Genomic DNA, 23,070 nt, shown 5'->3' with positions numbered 1-23,070 from the left:
TACTAAAAATAATTAAATTATAATAATAATAATTCTTAAAAAGATAAATCATAAAATTATAACAGGAACCAATACCAAAAAAAAAAAAAAAATCAACTTAACAAGGTCATTAGAAATGACGCTATTACCAAAAAAAAAAAAAAAAATAAAATAAAATAATAATACAAATAATAACACACTCTCAAAATAAAAATAAAAATAAAAGAAAACAGTATTTTTCATAATTTACTTTTAACCTAAACGTCTACTTTCTATAATATTAACAATACAATTTTTTGTTCAATTAATTTACACGTACATGATAAAAACAGATGAAACAAACACATTTAAAATAGGTTATAAACTATCGGACGTTATGTGATTTAATTATAATATATATAATATGTTATATTTATAGAATAATTATTATCTAACGAAAATTGGTACATCTAGTTAATGCCCTGAGATGCTGCACCATTATTGTATTATAAAAATGTATAATAATCTATATAATTATCCGTAGAGGTATTTTAAATGTAATATGGTTATAACGTAATATTATAATATGACGTATTATTTATTTGTTTGTACACTTGAAATATATGAAACGGAGTAGAAACACAGCCTTAGGAAATAAAATAGAATAAAAAGCTTTGCTGGAACTTAAGAAATATAAACTTAAGACATTTACTATATTATTATAAATAAAAGGTAACAAATAAATCACCGTGAAAGTAATACATTGCACTCAATTAACACATATTGTTATTTTATATTATTAATTTTATTTTTTATTTACACACAAGTGTATTAGTAAAACAGACTATTTTATATTTTAAATTATAATAAATACTATAAATAATGAACTTTTTGGTTTGAGGTGTATTTGTGTGAATAATTATCGTATAATAGATTTATTATCGTTCCTGATATTTATTACTATTATTATTTTTATTATGTATATAGAGGTACCTGTATTGTATTATAAATGTTTCATGATTACCCTGCATGAGTGACGAGTGTATTTCTCTATAGTTGAGTTTAAAATCCTATTAGAACTATTGCAAGAATTAAAATAAAATTTAACGTTTGCCATATAATAATACCTTTGAAATAGGTATGACGCACCATCTCTTGTAAACTCTAACCATTTGCTTATTTGGATTGTTACTGTTGTTATATTACTACAGTAATAATGATAATGATGATGATGATATTTAATGAAAGCTGTTATCAAAATTTGACCGACCGCTGTTGGAGACACGTAAAGTTTTAATGTAATTTCGTTGGTTAAATAATATTACCTACTTCAATAATCAAATTACTGGTAATATTACACTCCATCAATTACAAAATTTTTCAAACGTATGCGTTTTATGGCTCAGAAAATTAAAAAAAAAAAACAAAATGGCGAATGAACAGGAACTATAAAAAAAAAATATGTATTTTAGTGGCTTTATATACGAGGAACAATGTTGTATATATTTTGTCATTTTTTCTTACTAATTTCGAGGTAAAAAATGTTTTATCTCTTAAAAACGTACGAAATGCAGTAAAACTTAAAGCCAACATGTGTGTATAGGAATCACAGTTTCACAGAAGTATACACATGATTAATATCTAATAAAATAAAATAAAATTACTGTAACTAAAACTTAGGAACTGTATGTAGACACCATAATGTGTTCGGCTGTATATTAGGTAATTGTATCGTTTTGATTTGTTTATCGGGCTGAGACGAAATTCTATTGTTTTGGAACAATAATTTATCTTTAAAATGGCTACATTTTGGTCTAAAATAATATTTATATATATATATTTTTTAATAACGATACGACGATTAATTATAAATATGTACACAATCAATTTGTTTTAAAATCTAATTTACACGTTTCTTTGTATTCACTAGCTGTAGTAGTTTTACTTACGATTTTATTTTCGTTTTTTATATTTTATTTTAATCCCTTATCATTAAAAACGATTATTATATTACATGCGCGATTACGAATTACGGCCGTACGATTCGGCCAAATGATTATATAATAATAATTATTATTTTTTATGTATTATAATATAGACATAATTTGAATTACGACTAAGAGTGAGGAGAAGAAGGGGTTCGACAAGATAAGGATTAGAGGTGAGGGGCATGCACATAAATGGTTGGGTGGGGAGAGGGATCGGCGATTTAGCAGCCGAATGCCTGTGACAACGTCAATGTGGTGGACAAGGGACACGCGCTTGTGAAAAACTGGCGTGTGCGCATTTCTCGGTGCAGGAAGTACACTCGGTGAAGAACACTGCTGCAGAAAAATTAAGTTCGGAGCACCGCGTCGAACGCCGCCAGCGCGTAGTCCCTAAACACCCCGTGTCAGTCTTGCTCCTTGTCCTTGTCATCCGCTTCCGGACTCAGTCTTTCGTCGTCGTCGTCGTCGTCATCCTCATCGTCGACTCCATCGTCCTCATCACCGCCACCGGCTCCTCCACCAACACCACCGCTGGCAACGTCACCGATAGCAACGTCACCGTTGCCAACGTCACCAGCCTTCGAGAAGTCCATGGCCACCACGTCGTCGTCGTCGTCCTCCTCTTCTTCGTCATCGACGCCACAATCGTCGGCACCGTCGTCGTCATCACAGTCACCATCACCTTCAACATCGCCGTCGACGTCTCCATCACCGTCGCCCTCACCGCCCGTCGTCGGTGGTTCCGAGTTGCTGCGGCTTGCAGCCGGCGACTTCATCGCGTAGTCCAGCACGACGGCCGACTGCAGTGGCTGACCACTGATCATGTCTTGCAGTCCCAAGTACTGGTGTTTATCAGCCGCCGACAGCGATGACATCTGCTGCTGTTGCTGGTGCATCAGGTGTATCATGTCTATGCCCATCGGGAAAGTGGACCCGAAGTCCGGGAAGAAGTTGGGTGTCGGGAACGCGGGTGGGTTGAATCCAGGAGGGCCCAGCATTAGGTCGACGGGTTCAGACGGTGGGTTGCACGGCTGCATTGTCGGTCCATTATTATTATTACCGTTACCGTTGATATTTGATTGGCCGTTGTTGCCACCACTGCTATTGTTGTTGTTGCTATTGCTGCTGTTGTTGTTGTTATTATTGTTCTTGTTGCTACTGTTGTTGTTGTTTGATATGGATCCGAAGTGCAACAAGTCCAGTGGACCGTTTATATCACCGAAACACTCTTTTTTCAACTGTTCTAGTTTTAGGGATTTACCGTACTTGCCACGCACGTACATGAGTAAACTGTTGTACGGTATACCGAAGATCCTGGATGCCTGCGACGTAGTCATTTTCTTGTTCCACACGTGTTGTAACGCTTCTGTGAGTTCGGCGTTCGTCCATGATCTAGGCGGACCTCCACGCGGAGCACTGTGCTGGCCTTTGGGACGTCCAACGGGGAACATTTTCTCTGCGAGAAAGAATATTACAAAATAATGAACGAATTAGAAGTGTTGCGCCTAAAAGTATTTCCTATAGTTATTTTACTTACTTTTCTTTTTACTCGGTGGTGGATTGTCGAACCTTGGCTCGATTAGTTCGTTTAGCAGTGGGTTTCTGCAGCCATCCAAACCATGGAATAAACCTGTTATAAATATCGATCATATTAGAAAAAAAATGATTGTATATACATCCATAAACAAATAAAAATGCATTATCTACGATTTAAAAATATTAAAGTGTTGTTACGTTGGAATCACAAAAACCATTTCCCCAATTTGTTGTACTATGTTAGAATAAGTTAAAAATAATCTTAAGAATAATTGTTAGAGTTGATTGATAACTATTTTAAATTATTTTAAATTTTAATTATGTAAATATTATAATTTAACACTTGGAACCATATATTTATTTTGATTTTTTTTATAAAGGTCGCAGGTTTGTAACTATTTGTAAGTACTAAATGGACGGGTTGAATAAATGTAATGCTAAACTTTAGTATTTTCAGAAACATTTTTTTTTTTTTAGCAAATATAGTGATTATCCCCTTTTTTAATAAAAACTTATTTTTGAAGTTTCCAATACATTTCAAGACATAACTAATGAAATGCAATTACTACGTGATTAATTTTTAATTTACAATATCAATAAAGTGATCATTCAAGAAAGAACTACAAAAAAAATGTATTAAGAATCTCGCTCCAATGTATTAAAATGAATTTAATGGATTTCAATAGATAAACTTTAATTTTTTAAAGTTTTTAAACTCATAAAATAATAAAAAATTATTAAAACAACTTCAAAGCTATCATTAAAAAATATTGTAGGTTTTATTAAATATTATGTAATAGTTATTAATAATAACTTAATATCATACTATATGAATATAATTACTAATTAATTATATATTTTTATGATATGTTGACTGTATGATGTTTAGAAACTAAAGAGTATTACTATTACTTAAATAATATTATTATTATAGGTAGAAAATTCAATATGCATTTGTTCCTTTTATTTCAAACACTACTACATAAAAGAAAATAAATTGTCTATCTTAAACGCCTAAAAAATAATTTAAAATTTTTTTTTTATATTTTAGTATTAAAATAATTCTTTGAACGATATTTTACTAAACATGCATAAGCGTGCGCACGGGGGAGGCAGGGGAGGCAGCTGCCTCCCCTGCGACATTTTTCTGCACCCCCGAGATCTTATATTATATTATTATACATAACACCTATTAATACCATTAATACCTACCACGATATAATATACCAATATCTTAAATCGTGATACCTACCGCCTACCGGCTACCAAATTGTGATAATATTTTAATCGACAATAATAATATCATTGATTAAATATATGTATATTGTATACATAATATATAATAAATATATTATATATTTAATCAATGATAATATTATTATATTATTATATTGATAAGACAGTCCTGTATATCTTAGTCCGTGGCTTCCATTGAACTATATTATGATAATTTAAAATATTATAATATTATCATATAGTTCAATGGTGGCTACAAGTTTCAATTATATTATCACAGAACAATTATGGTATTATGTTTACCTTGTTTCTTCTGTGATAATATCTACTAATCATATGGCTGGTAGCTATCAAATGATAAACCAAAAGCTTAAAATAGATTATTATTGTTATAATAAAATTATGTATTATTAAAATTCAACATTTTAACAATTATTAACGAATAACGGTACTGGTACTTTGATACAAAGTACAAGGAAATAAGGAAGCCGTATTGTTATACTTTAGTCTTTAACATATATATATATTATTCTTTGCTGTTGTTTAGTGTTTATTGTTTTTTGTTTAAAAGTACCATTATAAATAGACATGACTTCAAAAAAAATTAAATCAAAAACTTTACTCGATTTCTTCAAACCTGAACCAAATCCTGGTAAGTTAACATATAATTAATTTATTAATCATTAAAAGCTTATTGCTTATATTTTGTATCTGCACGACTGCACCTATGCCTCAATGCTAAATTTATTAATTGTATAGTTTTTCTTATAATTATATAAGTAATCTGATCATTGTATACACATTAATACATTAGTAATTAGTTCAATGTATTACTCATACTTACAATTTATTAAGTAAAAATTACATCTAAGTTATACATTTAAAAATCAAATTAATTTAATATAAGTTATTATTATTAGATTTAATTTTAATATATTTTATATTTTATTGTTTTATAGAGCATTTTAATACAAATCAGTTATCTGAAACTGCAAAGGAAATACCTATAAATGAATCATCAGGTAATTAACAACTATATTAATAGTACCTATTGTCGATTATACTGTACAATATTTGGAAAATTATAAATCTGTATTAACTATTTAGCTGTATGATGTGCCTATTTACCACTTAGTTTAATATACAAAATAATTTAGATGAATTGGATCCAGATGACCCAATGCTGTTGCCACAATGTACAAGTGATTCTACAGATATTGCACAGTTAAGAACAGAAGTAACTGGTATGAATATAAATATTTGAAAAAATAAATCATTTTAGTTTTGATATATTTTATTATTTTATAGAACAATCAAAAGTGGACCAGTCATTAAAAACTACAGTTTGTGAACTATTAGACAGTTGTATTGGTAATATTTTAAACTATTTTGTTTATGTGTTATTTGTGAGCTCTTTGTGTTCAATGTTATAATATTGACAATATTGTGTTTCTAGATTCATTGTATCTATAAAAACGTTTATCAATCTTTTTTTTTTAATGTGAGTGCTTTTTGTATACAACTAATTTATTAGCTATATTATTGGTGGCTTTCGAATTAATATTGTGTATTAGATTTGTAATTAAAATTAACATAATTATTTATTTCTAGTTAAATAGTTTAAATGTGTTTTGTGATTTCTAACTACCTAAGTATTTTACAAGTAACTAATCAGTAGGAATGAATAATAAATTATTATTTGTGTTATTTGATAGATCTGGAAAAATTTCCTTCTTCTGAACTTCATCCTGATGATCCTATTAATGAAATACCAACAATTCAAACTGAATTTAGACAACGTATTAAGAATGGTCCATTCCAACCTATACTAAACAGTTATCCAAAAACAGCGTTTAGTGGTATATTACGACATTTTCAAAGTCACTGGTATAAACAGTTTCCTTGGCTTGAGTATAGTCAAATAGGAGATTTAGCATATTGTTTTCCTTGTCGAATGTTTACACATTCTTCAGGAATCAATATTGGACAAGCAGAATTAACTTATTCAAAGTTGGGTTTTAAAAATTGGAAACTGGCTACATCTAAATTTAAATTGCATCAATTATCCAAAGCCCATTTAAACAGCTCTACATCTTTGAACAATTTTTTACATTTAAAACCAATTGACATAATTTTGGATGAAAATAGAGAACTTGTGCACAGTCAAAAAGAACAAACACGATTAAAAAATAGACAAATTATGAAACGACTAATTGATATAACAGTTTGTCTTGGTATAGGTGGTAAACCGTTTCGCGGGCATAGTGAAAAGTCTAATGATATTCACAAAGGACTGTTTTTGGATATAGTTGGACTCTTAACAAAATATGATCCTATTCTAAATGAACATATTAACTCTGGACCAAAAAAACGCTTTATATTGCAGTAATCGGATTCAAAACGACTTAATTTTGTCCATAAGTCAATTGATGAAAAGACAATTAAAAGAGTGTATACAAGATAAAAAACTATCATTGATTTCCGATGAAACAAGTGATTTAGGGCATCACGAGCAACTATCAATTGTAATCAGATACTTTGATGACACCAAGTGCTCTGCTGTAGAACAGTTTTTAACAATGAAAAGAATAAAGTCTGTTAATGCTCAAAGCATTTTCAATACATTGAGTGATGTCATTGAAGAATATAACATTAAATGGGAAAACATTGTTTCAACTTGTTTTGATGGAGCTGCGACAATGGCAGGTAGTACTGCAGGTGTTCAAACTAAATTTAAAGAAAAGAATAAGAAGATATTTTTTGTACACTGTTACGGCCATTGTTTAAATCTAATTTTGGTTGATTCCGTTGGTTGTAAAAATAGAATTGCTTTTGATTTTTTTGGAACTATCCAGTTAGTGTATAATTTCATAGAAGGTAGCTGTTCAAGACATGCTATTTTTGAAAAAATTGTCAATTCTACTAATGCTAAACTTAAAACTTTGAAATCTTTATCTAATACTAGATGGGCCTGCCGTTCTGAAGCTGTAAGTGCAGTAAAAATAAACTATTTGTCTCTTTTAGTAGCAATTGAAGAAATTATAGATTCTACCAAGCAATCTGATGTTAGAGTTAAAGGTTTAGGTATTATTTTTCAACTAAAAAAGTTTGAATTTATATTTGCTCTAGAAATGTTTCATCCTATTCTTAATGCAGTGTTAAAAGTAAGCACATTTCTACAAACTTCTAACATAAATTTGTTGACAGCTGTGGAAGTAGTAGAATCCTTGAAAGAATCTCTGAATAAAATGAGAAATGAGGAATATGAATTTAAAAATATTTATAAAAATACTGTTAAATTATGTACTGATATTGATATTCCAATTCCAACTTCAAGAAAAAGAAAAATTTCATCAAAAGTAGATACTTCTCATTCCAACGAGTATTTCTTTCAAACTAAAGAAGAAGAAATGAAACTAACTGTATATAATACAGCTTTGGATCAAATGATCAATGGCATATCTATTCGTTTTAATCAAGAAACAATTAATATGATTAAGAGTATAGTCAATTTAACAATTTTACAAACAAATTATGACAATGTGTGTACATTAGCATCATCGTTTAATCTGGATACACTAACTTTACAAACAGAAATACGACTCTTGCAAAATTACGATAGTGTTCCTAAAAATATATTGAAAAATAAATGCGATGAATGGATCAAATGGTTATCTTCTTGTGATAGACAAAATATTTTCCCTAGTATCACAAAAGCATTCAAGTTATTTGTTACAATACCAGTAACAAGTTGTAGTTGTGAAAGAACATTTTCAAAACTAAATTTGGTTAAAACAAAGTTACGAAGTACGATGGGTCAGGAAAGATTAAATGGACTTTTAAACATGTTCATTGAACAGGAACAAGCTTATAATGTAGATTATGAAGAAGTAATAGAAATTTTTAAAACATTAGACCCTACTTCCAAACGACGTATGGAACTTTAATAAAACATACTACATTATTACCTATTTTAAAAGTTGTTTAAATTATGTTTTTTTTTGTTATTTTTTCTTATTATGTATTCTATGTTCTATTAGGTAGGTTTTTATCGTTACCTATTCGTTAAAGATATTATTATTAAAAAGGGTTTATTGAAAACTATTTTGGTAATTTTATGTTTAACCTAACTCTTAACCGTATAGAATAATACCATAGTTTAATAGAATCATATACTTGATTTTGTGTGAGGATTTATTTATTAATCGTTGGATCACATCAAGCTCTAAGCTGTGAAAAAAATATCTAGGGGAAGGGTTTGAAGTCTGGATCTCCTTAGCAAAGATATTGCCTCCCCTGCCAAGAAGACCTGTGCACGCTTATGTAAACATGTAATATGTAATGAAATATTTTTCTGTTAATCTTACCAAACTGGGCATCTATTGGAAACACTATAATATAAAACAAAAACAAAAAAATATTAGCTTTATGACCTCGATAAAATTAAAATGGATTACAAAAAAAAGTATTTGAAACATTTGATTGCTTAGTAACTGTTAAAATTATTTACCAGCGACTGCAGAAAAGTTTGAAATAAATTAAAATACAAAATATTTTATGTTAAAAAATTCAAATGTGTCGAGTGCACTTTTAAAATAATGAATTCCAAAGAAAAAAATAAATATTGTCATAAAAAAAACTACAGCGCCTAACGAAAAACACATGGATCTTAATTACTTGGTATACTCTATAGTCTATATCATACTTATACATACAGAAGCTAAATTTTATATTCTCTAACAATGTTTTATATTTATTAACTAAAAATATACATGTTTAAACTTACTGTGAGGAGGTCCTTGTAGAGATAGCGATGACAACGGTCCAAAAGGAGGAAAAAGAGAGTTCTCAAAGTGTGGATCCTATAAAAAAAATTATATATGTACTATTTATCCAATTTGACTTCGTTTATGATGATATTATGGTAGACTAAGTAAACTTTTACCAACATAAATGTATATAACTTAAAAACTCATTAATGTACCTATTTAATTTAAATACGCAAAATGAAACTGACCATTTTAACAATGTTTATGACTTAAAGTTATGTATTTTTGTTTTTTAAAATTAAAATCATATTTGTTTACAGTGCTATAATTATTATTAATACTATTCAAAATATTTTGCAAAAAAGAAACGTTTCCTTTAGAACAAAATCTTCACTGTATCCACGTTTTAGTTACTGCCAAGGGATTAATAATATATTTTGTAGATTCTATGTACATTAAAATTTTAAAACAACCAAAAACTATCATTGTTACTTTGGTTAACATTAATAATATTTTCGAGGACTTTAATTTCCAAAACAAATAAACAAACTAAACAGTAACGACGAGTCCCCGTGGTAAAGAGGGGGAAAAATACGTAAAATAAAATATTATAACCAGCAAAGACGTGAACTTACGTGTGGATTAAGTGGTATGCTCATGGGATCCGGTCCGTAATAAGGGAAATCCGGATGCCTCTGATGTTGTTGGTGGTTGAGATGATGATGGTGGTGATGGTGGTGGTTTTTTTTGTTACTCGACTGGTTATTATTATTATTGTTATTATTATTTACGTTTGGGTTGCCACTGTTGGCAGTCAACTCTACCGGCAGACTCTGTCCCAAGTCTCCAATCATTTCTGATTCTTCTATTTCAACCTTCATTTGTTTCTGAAGAAGAAAAAAAATCTCGTTATAAAAATATAAGCACAAAAATAAATACTGCCAATTATGATGTATTTTATTAAATATATCATAATGAAGAAATAAATAAGACATAAAAGTGTATGTGTAAAAAATAAATATAATTCAGTTAACTAACACGCTAAATTATAAAAATAATAGCAATAATTTTATTTTATTTATTACCATTTTATTCCTTTTTAATAAACTATTAAAATATTTAAATATCTATGTAAAAATATATTGAGTCATTTTCCTTATTAACCGAAAAAAATATCAATTAATTTTATAATTTTATAAAACCTTAATAATATATTTATGTTTTATTTATTTAGATTTACAAGATATATTTAAAAACTCACAGCCGACGGTGACGGTGTCCTATCTGGCCTTTTATTGTTACAACTTAAATTTGTCGGCATGTTTTCATTATTGACATTTTCATTGTTTGGTGATTTTTTCATCGACAAGTTTTCGGCAACATTGTTACTGAAGTTTGACGGAGAAGGTGCTTTGCTCAAATCTTGTGGACCAATCGCTTCGCCTGATCTTCGCCTGGGTCTCGCCTAGATATGTGAATAATAATTTTATTATAAACAATTTATTTTAAGATTAAGCGTAAAGTACTATATGTTGTCTGTTGACAACTGAATGTGATATTATTGAAAAATTCTCTCTCCGTCGAAAAAATAACGTTCGATTCGAATTTTATTGGAACGGATAGAAAAGATAAACGGGATGAATATATTATAATTATGCGTAATTTATTATATATAGTATAACACAGAATCGGAAGTACGACTTACCTGTTTCCTGCGAGGTGTCGGCGACGGACAATTCCTGTCGTTGAACGTGATGGGCGGCAAGTGTTGTATTTGAGGCAAACGAATGTGCGAAGGATCGTACGGATTGGCTGCAGCAGCGGCCGCAGCAGCCGCGGCGGCTTGGAAGAACATCCTGGTGGTCGGCGACATGCGACCTGCGGACCCGTCGCGGTGGTGCGGTGGTGGCGGCGGAGGAAGCGCGAGTGCGTGGTGCGGCGGTGGCGGCTGTGACTTGTTGCGCGGACTCTGAGGCGAGTCAGCAGTCCGGTGTCTGTGGTGGTGATGGTGGTGATGGTGACCCTTGCCCGGTGAACTCTGTCCGTTCATCAGCTCGTGGCCGGCGGTCGTGCCAGACTTGCCACCGGGACTGTGGCCCCGGCTGGAATGGTGATGGTGATGGTGATGATGACCGCTTGCGCTGTGATTATGAGACGACGGAAGCGGTTGCTGCTGTTGCTGTTGCGACGATGGTGGTTGGACGTCCGTGGGTGTCGCCGACGACGAGGTGGGTGAATCCACGAACAACGGAATGCGTTCAGTGTGGGCCAGTCCGCGTATCTATAATCACGAGATATCATAGTGAAAGTGATTAGCAAATAATGCGATCTACGACCCACCCGTTAGTGGGGGCCTCATTCCTCACGCCCCACATTACCATACATAGGTTACAGTGGTTTATAATATTGAACGAGTTGACATGGATATTATGAAGGGTCGTACTGTTGTAGGTCTATCCATTTTACAAAAGTTGGCAACCGACCATTTTTTTTTTTTTTTTTTTTTTAATAATTTTTTATTCGTTTTACTATAATAACAACGGTTATTTTAGAATACAATTTTAGAAATAAGTATATTTTTAAAAAGGTAATTTTTATTATGTGTTACTTTTATTGATTTTTTCATGTTTATATTTATCTAAAACGTAATTTAACCATATTTTATAATCAATTTAACAAAATACAATGGCCGAAATGTGCGTGTATTTAAATTGCGTACCCCTAACGGAGTAATAGTAATAATACCTATATCATTGATTATTATATAGTATAATTTATTTATTTAATCATAGCTTAAGTATGACATGATGATAAATTAAACTTATTGAAACATGGTTTGTAATTACTTTCAACTCAGAATTTACTGAACTTATTATATTTTGGATAAAATTGTATAAACATCGAACCCTCTATTCATAAAATTTTTACGAAAACAAGTTCTATTATAGTTAAACATATTATTATTAGGTTCTTAAACTTTTTAGTAGAAATTAATGAATTTTCTTAAAAATAAATTTTATTGTATTAGTCATTTTTTTTTTTTTTTTTTTTTTGTTACTTTAATAGATAATAGTATTAATATTGCAAATTAATTTTGTAAATTTGTTGTGGCTTAACCGTAAACTAAAATCAAACTATACAGATACTACGGGATCGATACAATTATATCTTAATTCATAATCCTCTTAAGGTTTAATTTAAATAAAATATAATACTAGTAAAGAAATATAGCCATTGATACCGTGAGAAGTTTACGTTAACGTCCGAGAATTTGTCATCGTAGGTATATAAAATGTTTAGGTCTTCCCGAATCCCGAATAGCACTAATAATAATATAATGTTTACGTACTTGTAACGTTTCAGCAGCCTGTAGCAACAGCGGCAACTGTTCTTGTCCAACGTTAATCTCCCCTTTGTACATGAAATGTATGATAGCTCTCATCTCCCAGTCGGGAAGGTCCTTAAGCACGATCACGGGATGTTTACACGGGGTTTCAGAGAATAGCCTTTGAAAATATGGACTAAAAAAAAACATACAATATAATTAAAAAATATAAAATTAAATTCCTATGATAAAAGTTGAGTATAAAATTGGGTAGGTACCTGCAAGCGGATAAGACCACTTTGTGAGCTTTAAACTGGGTCTTTTCACAAACCAGCGTCACGTCCACGAGAGTTTCGTTTTGTAGGAGTACTTCGATGGCGTCCATCATGTGGACCAGGTGATTGTTCCACCGAAGACTGTACTGTGGCGTGTCCATATCCGTTAACAACTGTAACCAAAAAAAAAAAAAAAATTATAATATATCATTAGAAATCGACTTTAAATTGTGACAGCCAAGTTTTAGTTTTTCGTTTGATCGATCTTCATTAAAATAATTTTCCGATAAAAAGTAGTAAGATTGTAATAAAATAAAAGCAATTAGTTCGGTACAGTAGAGGAGTATAAATTGAATACAGATTTTAATCAAACTAATTTTTTTTTCATATAAAACCACGATATTTTATTATATTAAGTTTAAAATAATAATTGTGTACAATATTTTGTGATGAAATAATACATTAGATTATTTTTTGTTAATGAGACTGGAATAGTTGATTGAAACAGAATGCATGTAATTTACAAATATGTTGTCTTCGAAAATACGAAAACCAAAATGAAAAGGTATGGTAAAAAGAAAATAGTATAATTTACATTAGAAAAGGGGGCCTAAACTGTATAATGACAAAGTATGACTCGAAAGGGCGAAAAGTACATTAAAAATGACGCCGTCGTAAATTTTATGACCCAAGTCTTTTTAAGAAAAAAAACTTTATGTGAATAGTTTGTAATGACGGTAAACTCGACATTAAAAACACGATAAATCAGATTTCTTTATTTTAGAACAATAATAAATAAAACTTAAATGACTGTCATTCGTTTGAACACAATTCACAATTTTTAAGTTCTGTGTCAAACGAAAATGTATAATAGGAATATACATTTTTTTTTTTTAGGTCTTTTCACACAAAAGCTTCAAGTAGTTCTATTGATTAAAAATTGAATTTAGTTAAAATATTGAATGTGAAGTAGCTATATGATAATTTATCTAAGAAAATGTAAATTTAGATATGGTTTAAGATATTTCAAATTTTTCAGATTTTTTTTTTAACGCTATATCATTATTTTAAAATATCACGACACATAACCGATTACAGTCAGATGAATAAATAATGACCAAAAGATCAACATTTATCAAATCTATAACATAAATCAGTGTTAGTTGGGCTAATATTTTAAATACAACTAAATATATATTTTTTTTATTCGTGAAAAAACTGATAAGTGATTAAAAATATCATATTAACTCATAGATTTCACTAAAAAACTCATTTTTAAAAATATAACAATACAAAAAATCATATTTTAGCTAAACTATGAAGCGGTTAGGTTATCATGTAGCGCTGGACCAATATCACTCCATTGACTATTAACCTTTATATAGCAGCGACGTTTGTAACATGTGTAAAATTATTATAAAATTACAAATCAATTGTTATCGAGATGTAATGACTGTTCCACAGGAGCGTAATATATTATGATTAATCAGGTAAAATGTAAACTAAATTAAAGTGACATTTAAATGAAGTTTTCCCTGGCGACGAGAATTCACATTTTAGTTAAGTCAAAACATATAGGTTATACGTAGGCGTATTATTACTAAGAACCAATTGATCGTAATACTCGTACATAGGTATATATTATTATGTAACAATTATATTATTTCGAATATTTCCCTATTACACAACATATAGTTTCACTGGAAAAGAGAGTAATAATAGCCAATAAGTAATATAATATAATACGTAATATCATATAATAACGTACTCACAAGACGTACAGGTATAAATATTCTTAATTATGTAAAATCCCCATGTGTTAAGACAATATTTTAATATGCAAGATTATTTTCATATGTAATTCTTATTATTATTATTATTATTATTATTAATTATTAGAACGCTCACCGAAGAGAGAATTAAATATATAACAATATTATGTATTGTATACAACGAAACCATTCGATACAATAACATACAACATCATAATATTAAATAGACGTGAACAATAGGTACAAATCTGTCGGCAGTTAGTGTTCTCCGATATAAGGTTTACGTTATTGGGAGGTGTCCGTAATTAGATGATATTTTTTTAATACACGCAGTACTGTTCCTCATTACGTACATAACATTGGACACAATTTCACGAATTTTTCAGATATTCCGTTGTATTGTCGTAATTTCGTGGTGCGTAAAAAAAAAATACAACCGTTCACCCGTCTCATCGGTGACAATGTTTACGTACATATTGTTATAACTTATAACCTATAATATAATATGTAATATTTTTACACTGTATTGCATAATAAAACATGCCGCGTCGATATCATGGCATCACGGTAATGCGATTTCCACACTACAATATATTATTATTATTATATAGTGCGTAATATGCACTCATGCGATAACGATGCACATAATATATAATATCATAAAGTGCAACTGATATAAGGTGTGCATATTATTATTATTATTAAAAAAAATGTGCACGAGTGGTCTGCAATGTGAAGGGCGAGAGAAAAAAACGAGAAATATTGCTAAAAAATTTTATTACACACGGACCTATCTCGGTGCAGGTGTCGATAGATGGATGTACATTGTACACTTCACGTGATGTGTTGTATAATTGTATCATTCGGATTTTCCGAAAGCGGATAATAGGGAAGAACGGATTTTTCAATAATAAAAGGTAGTCGGTAGACGCTGTTTTTGATATTAACTGTTTTTATCATTAATGTTATATAAATTGTGATAATAAAACTGCTCGGAACAAAGGTGTGTGATGAATCGCGATTGTCGGACGGACAAACAATCGCATACGATATTGGAAGTCAACCTGGCAGCCAGCAGCCCTTATTGTACCATTTCCTTACTGAAAACGACCGTATATTATTAATACCGATTACCTAATGGTTTGAGTATACTGCAAGTTGCGTGAACAATTATTTAGTGAAAGATAGCCAAGAGCTTAACGTGATCCGCCCCCTCCGATACTTTTGTCACGCAAAATGTCACAGACCTTGCCGTTATACTGCATACTATTATTACTAAACTGAGTATACATTTGAAATTAGATATATTATTGTATGTACAAATGCGTGTAATTAATTTATATATACGGACTAGTGCTGTTGATTTTGTTGATACAAATAACGTGACGTCCAATATAAATAAATATAAAACAGGAACAGTAGACACCTGCACAGGTATTAAGGTATTATATGTTTTATTTTTTACCACACGTCCGACGATAGCGATAATAAGTTGACAGATTAAGACGTCTGAGTAAAAAACAATTTTGTTCTTTTGATCATTTTCCAACGATTAGTGCAAACCCTCCGCCCATATTACGTATGTATAGGATATAACGTTTCACAGAAAAAAAATATATCGATAAACGTATATTGATGGAAGGAGGGATGGCGGTTAGACACTTACTTTTAATCGTATTAGCGTACTTGTACTATACAATATACATTATAATATTAAGTATTAACATTATAATTGTGGTTACATTTTTGCGTACCAATATTGTATTTTAGAAAAACTTAATGTAAATGCATTAAATACAATTAAGACATAAAGGTGTCATTTGACATTTAGGTACACGAACAATGATGAAAACCCGATACATCATACGGCGGTTTTAAATGCAATCAATTTTTTTAGTTATCTACCTATAATAGTTAATTTATAAAATTTATTATGCTTTGTATATTGTATATGTGTACCTATATGGCTATATAATACTCGATAATCGAATGTTTTTATCGGAATTTAATATAGATGCGAATTATAAACTATATTACATTATGAGCTAGATATTATGAGAGTAGATTTTTATATCAGTAACGTAACGCTATACCTGTTGTTGAGCTTAAACAAAAAAAAAATAAAAAAATAAAAAATAAAACAATTTCAACACAACATAATAGCACACACATAGTAAACATAGAATATTACATCTGATTTATAAATTTATGTATCTATCTCATATATTTTTTACAATTTTGTAAATTGACATTTAGGTAATATGTCGTATTATAAAATATAACGATAATAATAAACTTATAAAAAAACTCTTTTACTGCAGTCAGTAGCAAATCAATTTCATACACTAAGTTTAAAAAATAAAAAAAATAACCTTGTATTGAGATAATGTTTAATCCTAAGAAAATAAACAAGAACATTTTTAAAAAAATTATTAGTTGTTGCTTGTCTAGTTATTATAGAATATTGGTTATAAAATTATAATAATATAATCATTATTTATTGAATAAAAATAAAAATAATTACCTATACGTTATATTGTATTTTGTAATTATTAACTTCATCCCTAATAATCACAATAAAACAATAATTATCGTTCTTTAATTAACATGAAATAAAAATATCAATCAATATTATACATTTTATAAAATATTTTATAGCCAGAAACATGATATTTATTATACGTAAATAACATTGTTGTCAATAATAAGTTATGATTTATTTGTTGTCTGCAATTATTATTTTAATTTATTGTATAGGTACAAGTAATAACTACCATATGTAACTTATACATTAAAAATTGTTAGAAGTACAATCTTTAACGACTTATAATAATTTTATTTATAGAACTGTGTAGTAGATTGGTAGAATATAATATTAAACTACGAATTATAGTAAATTATAACTTATAAATAATAAAATATGTTTTTGAAAAGTAAAATTATTTCATAAAATATTATTTGTAAGATTTAGTATTGATGTGTGTAATAAATAATTTGAATTAATTACATTGCAATATTATTTTTTGAGTAGTTTAATAAAAATTACCAGTTGTTTTTTAATATTTTAAATATTATTATATTCGAAAATATGATTTTTATAATAGTACACTCGTGCAATAAAAATGTATTTCGTTATTTCCTAAAAATGTTTTATGTTAAATAATTAATATCACATTAATATCACGTCTTGTTAATGTTTTATTTGTCATTGCAAATTTTATATTATGCGGATTTCGATCATAATTATTATAGTTAAGTCTTTATAGTTTCATCAATTTACACTTTTAAGTTTTAAAAAGCGGTCTGTAATAAATTAAGTAACATTTTATTTACCTATACCTAAAGAGTGAAGACTAAATATTTATTATTTGCTTCTGCAGTGTTAGGGCTACAAACAAAATATACGTAAATAGCAAGATATGGTTTTAAACTATAACAGTTTTTTGATAATAGAGATGTAACTAAGGTTCATCAATTTTACTGTGAGTAATTTTGTTTTGTTAAGTTACAGCTTTAATTTGTTCGTGTTTTTTAAACTTGATTTTTATATTTATGATTTATTTTTATAAATATTGTTTATGTATATAAAAATATGTGTTAAAAGAATAGAAATTAAAACTAGTTACAATTAAATCAAATTTGGACAGTTTTAAATATATAATTATTGTAATGCAATTAATGTAGGTGAAAATATAAAAATGTAATTATTGCTTATATTTATATAAATTATGAAAAAATACTATAATACCATTTATATGGACAAAAGAATAAAATGGATCTGAAATTTGTGTTTTGGATTTGAACCTAACTACCTATTGATAACGTTTAGTGGCCCAATTTACAGTATAGTGTTTTATCAATGAAATTAAATTATTCAATATAATTGTATATAAATTATAAAAGGTTCATTCAAATCACTGGGCTTACGTTTTAATTTATGTCATATTATTATATAACTTAATTATGATTTATAGCTTATAATGTTTTTAATGAATTATTTTAATAATACTAATTTATTTATTGACGTCGAAGTATTATATACCTATATCAATGAAAATATAGATTATGTATGTTGTAATTGTAGTGGTATAACTCGATTACTATTTAAAAAAATGTATATATATATTCATGAGCGTAGTGAGGGTGGAGTAGGAGGCACTTACTCTCTCCCCTTTGCTTCAAACTAAATTCTATTTCTTATACCAAATGTGTAAATTTTACTATAAAATATGGAAAAAGCAAAAAAAAAAAAGGTTCTCAACTGCCTCTCTCCACCTGATTAAAATCCTAGTTACGCCCATGTATATAATTCATAAATAAAAGAATGTCGTGAAAGCTTTACATATGAGCAATACTTTAAAAACTATTATTCATGTTCATGTTGATTAATCGTAAAAATGTGTATGTATTTTATCGAGGACAGACCATAGTTTTCAACTAATACTTTACTTCAAGACACATATTCAATGTCAATTGATTTTAATTATATACCTAAAGTGTATATTTTATATACACTTATATATGTTTGCAGAATACTACACCGATTCTTCATGAGACATTATAATATGACTTATAATCTACGGACTACAATATACCAAGTGTTCGTACGATTTCCCTTTTTTGCCGTGAAAATCATTTCCAAGGTTTCTATTATCTTTATAGTAAAACATGAATTTGTAAAACATAAAAGTGTATAACTACATTATATCTATACTCATAAAATAAAAACTATATGTACCTATATACCAGCTATTATAAAATTATAATTATTAATCCTTAAATCATATCATTATAATTATATTACGATATACCAAATAGATTTTTAAAATTTAAATTTAGGTATTTAGTAGCTAGTTATAACGTTTTGGAAGTTATAAAACTATAATTAATAAGTGTAATAACATATTATTTGTCTACTTCCAATATGAATTAGTCTGAAGTGTGTGTGTGTATTATTAATTATACACCAACCACACAAAACACAATAATAAACTTCAATAACATAATTATTAGGCATAGAAATATTTTATGCATTTCAGTTATTGCAGCTGACTGTTTTCTTAAATTAGTATTTAGATAAATATTTACACCATTTTGGTTTATATTTTACATTAAGAATAAATAATTTTAAAATATTTTATCAAACACGCATAATTATTACACAAAAGTAATATACGTATAATTTTGTTGTATTTTTCATTTTCATTTGGAGGCGGGAGCCTCAAATTTATATTATTTAAGCGATTAATATTTTATATTATAAAGATAATTGTTTAAAAAAAAGTATTATTCTTGATTTCTATATGTCAACTATTAAGTGAGTTTATTTTAAATACACCAGTTTATATTATTTATATATATATATATGCATTATGTATTTACTAATTTAATTTTATTGTTTGTAGTGTAAAATATTGTTTTGTTGTAGTTTAAAATTATTAAGTATGGTATAATAAATGATTTGCTTTATAATCTTCATCGCTTAAGCATTAATTTATTTTGTTTTCTGTTAAAATAATGTCAAATTACAAACGAGTCACCAAAAAATACAAAAAACAGAAATAAGATGGAAAAAAACCAAGTATACCCGAGCGTTTAGTGTTGCGGAAAATCCAATGAAACATATTAGGCGAACGTAATAAATATTATACTACGAGAAGTTTCTCGAACCACTGGTTGGTTTATGTTTGGTAGTCGGTTAGTTTGGAAAAGCGAGTATCATTGGAATATAAATTAAAGAGCTTATGCGTACTTCATTGCAGAGTGGATATATTTTACTATATTGCGAGAGCTTGGGTTTTTTTTTTATTAAAAAATGGTATCATATATTTATATATCAAAATAACACAGACAATTTATTATATAATATATTATACAATTTAATTTCACTACTGATAAGCTATACACTGTGTTACTATAAATAAAATATTATATTATTTTACACGTGTATATTACGAGATTCAACTAGGAAAAAATGGTGTTTCATTCATCGACTCGTATAACCAATTTTCAGTGGATCTGACGTATTTCCAAATCTTAATACACATCTTTTTGAATCCAAGTCTAACCGAATTCTTATTAAAGCATGAGCTTTCAAACCGGTGATACGACCATGGCATTAATTTTATGTATACGTATACTTAGGTCAATTATGCGGTATATGCATCATTATTATGTAGTTTACGTACACTATTATAATAATATCATAGCATTATAATATCGCACTATAAATATTATTAAGTACAGTACGTTACGTTTTATTAGAGAAAATATGATGACAACGATTGGTTATCATGATGTTTTTCAAAAACAGGACAAGTGTGATTAAAACTCTTATTATAAGTGTGTAAGGTGGTTTGTTCTGAATATAGTCAATTCTTCTACATTGTACAGAATATTGAAATTCATATTCAATTTTATGTGAAATTTTTACGACGATTTAGAGTTATTGGAATTTTTAAATACCTGTAGCGTGGTTATAGAATTTATGTATTAATTTTTATTCAATCGTGCTGTTAAAAACATAATATTATTTTGGACCATGTCAAATAGTAAAAAAATTGAATTTTGGAAAAAAAAATGTCATTTCAAATTGTTGAGCCTTTTAGCCCAATTTTTAGTTGAAAGATATCCGTGAATCATATACCAGCGTTTAGTTGTACCAGATGCATTATCGGCTACACCTTTATTGTAATAGCTTTGCGTATTTTCGTATGGGAGAGAAGATCTATAAACGCTGCAACCGTAAAGACCGGTAATTATTGCATTGCACTACCCGAATTATGCTATCATATACCATATACCACATCATGTCAACATACCGACCGTAACCACGATATCATGTAAAAGCGTTTACTGGCTACTTACTTGGTCGGGAGTGTTTGCCACATTGGTAATCAGTAAAGCAGCTACAACCATTGATGAGGTCGAAAACCTGTTGCATTGTCGGCAATATAATAGTATACGGGACGAACCGTGATGTGTATACCGTGGTGTACTACACGCACTGAAAACTACGGCCTTAAGTTGTTTTGGTTGTTTTTGTTGAGCACGTGACACGAGTTGATGATGGTGGTATATAGTATAAACGTACGGATTTAAAAACGCCGCATTTAGGGGAGGCGATAACCGCAGCTAAAGGGGTTGTTTCACAGGATGGCTACATACAATTTTTTAAATTTTAATATTTTAATACTCTCACAACTTATTTGACTTATTTTCTACAATTGAGATTTGTTACTTTGTAACTTGTATCTAACCGTTATTTTTAATATTAGTATGAATGCCACTATAGTTATGATAAACATTAAAATTATCTAACTCATTATTAATTATAATAATATAATAAAGAAAGTTACAATCCAAGAAAAAAATTAAAATGTTCTGTCATTTTTTAAAAACATATTGTTTAAGACATTTTTTTTTACTTAAATAATTGAATACTTTTTTGTTTACTTTGAGTGATAAATTTATAAATACGGCTCTAGTCATCGATAGTCATGTCATCGTTACTACTCGCGTGCAACGTGCAAGGTGTCGCGTTAAGTTTTATGTTCAATATTTTCTCGATTCTGATCGCATTTTACCATCTCTACCGTGATTTCACTGAAAATAGGTTTATATATGTATACATGATTTATAAATATGGATATCGATGTGGTGATCGTGCGAGGAGAAGCTGATGGAGTTAGGATAATAATATCTGGTCGAACTAATGAAAGCTATTAAAATGCAAACGAGCTCTTTTTCATTTTTTCTTATTCACGTACTTATTTCGGTTTACCACCCACCCCTACCTCAGCACTCATGGCTCTTCGACCCACCCCACCCAGGGTCTGCCACACCGCACCGCCGCCCAATTTTTTCCTCTTATATGCCCGAGTAACACCCACTCATTCGACTGATGGCGCGCGCGCACGTTCGGCCACATCCCCTCGATATTCCGTTTCCTTTCATTTTTTCTTATTTTCCTTTTTTGTCTCCACCTCGCCGCGCCCTTTTTCTTCTCACGCTTAAGTACAAATCACCTCTTCCTACACACTGTCCAATAAACACTTCAACTTGCACAAAACCAACTGCCGATAACTGGACATCAAAATCGCAGCCGCTAATCACCATACGATAACACCAATACATCATTATATTATAATTATCGGTTGGTCATTCGCAATTTATTGATAGGTAGTCAATAATTTATACAACGATATTCAC

General features: G+C 29.2%; 1 protein-coding gene across 3 annotated transcripts in view; it reads right to left on the bottom strand.

Annotated features, from left to right (window-relative positions):
* Nucleotides 1-812: 812 nt before the first annotated feature.
* The window catches only part of LOC112593654 (protein jim lovell), a 60,061-nt gene continuing 37,803 nt past the window's right edge, over nucleotides 813-23,070 (bottom strand). For 2 of the 3 annotated variants that reach the window (XM_025338158.1, XM_025338155.1), the window contains exons 2-10: nucleotides 13,091-13,260; nucleotides 12,837-13,008; nucleotides 11,193-11,768; nucleotides 10,749-10,952; nucleotides 10,123-10,374; nucleotides 9,505-9,580; nucleotides 9,086-9,109; nucleotides 3,484-3,576; nucleotides 813-3,402 (exon numbers count right to left, since the gene is read on the bottom strand). In XM_025338158.1, coding sequence (XP_025193943.1) covers nucleotides 2,351-3,402; nucleotides 3,484-3,576; nucleotides 9,086-9,109; nucleotides 9,505-9,580; nucleotides 10,123-10,374; nucleotides 10,749-10,952; nucleotides 11,193-11,768; nucleotides 12,837-13,008; nucleotides 13,091-13,248 — 2,607 coding nt within the window. In that variant the 5' untranslated portion in view covers nucleotides 13,249-13,260 and the 3' untranslated portion in view covers nucleotides 813-2,350. The remainder of the gene's footprint in view (nucleotides 3,403-3,483; nucleotides 3,577-9,085; nucleotides 9,110-9,504; nucleotides 9,581-10,122; nucleotides 10,375-10,748; nucleotides 10,953-11,192; nucleotides 11,769-12,836; nucleotides 13,009-13,090; nucleotides 13,261-23,070) is intronic. The other variant, XM_025338157.1, reaches the window with a different exon arrangement.

This window comes from Melanaphis sacchari, unplaced genomic scaffold (genome assembly GCF_002803265.2).
Source record: "Melanaphis sacchari strain LSU unplaced genomic scaffold, SCAv2.0 Contig20_pilon_pilon, whole genome shotgun sequence".
NCBI classification, from domain to species: Eukaryota; Metazoa; Arthropoda; class Insecta; order Hemiptera; family Aphididae; genus Melanaphis; species Melanaphis sacchari.
The sequence above is the reverse complement of the archived record's forward strand: the minus strand, read 5'-3'. Positions and strand labels throughout refer to the sequence as shown.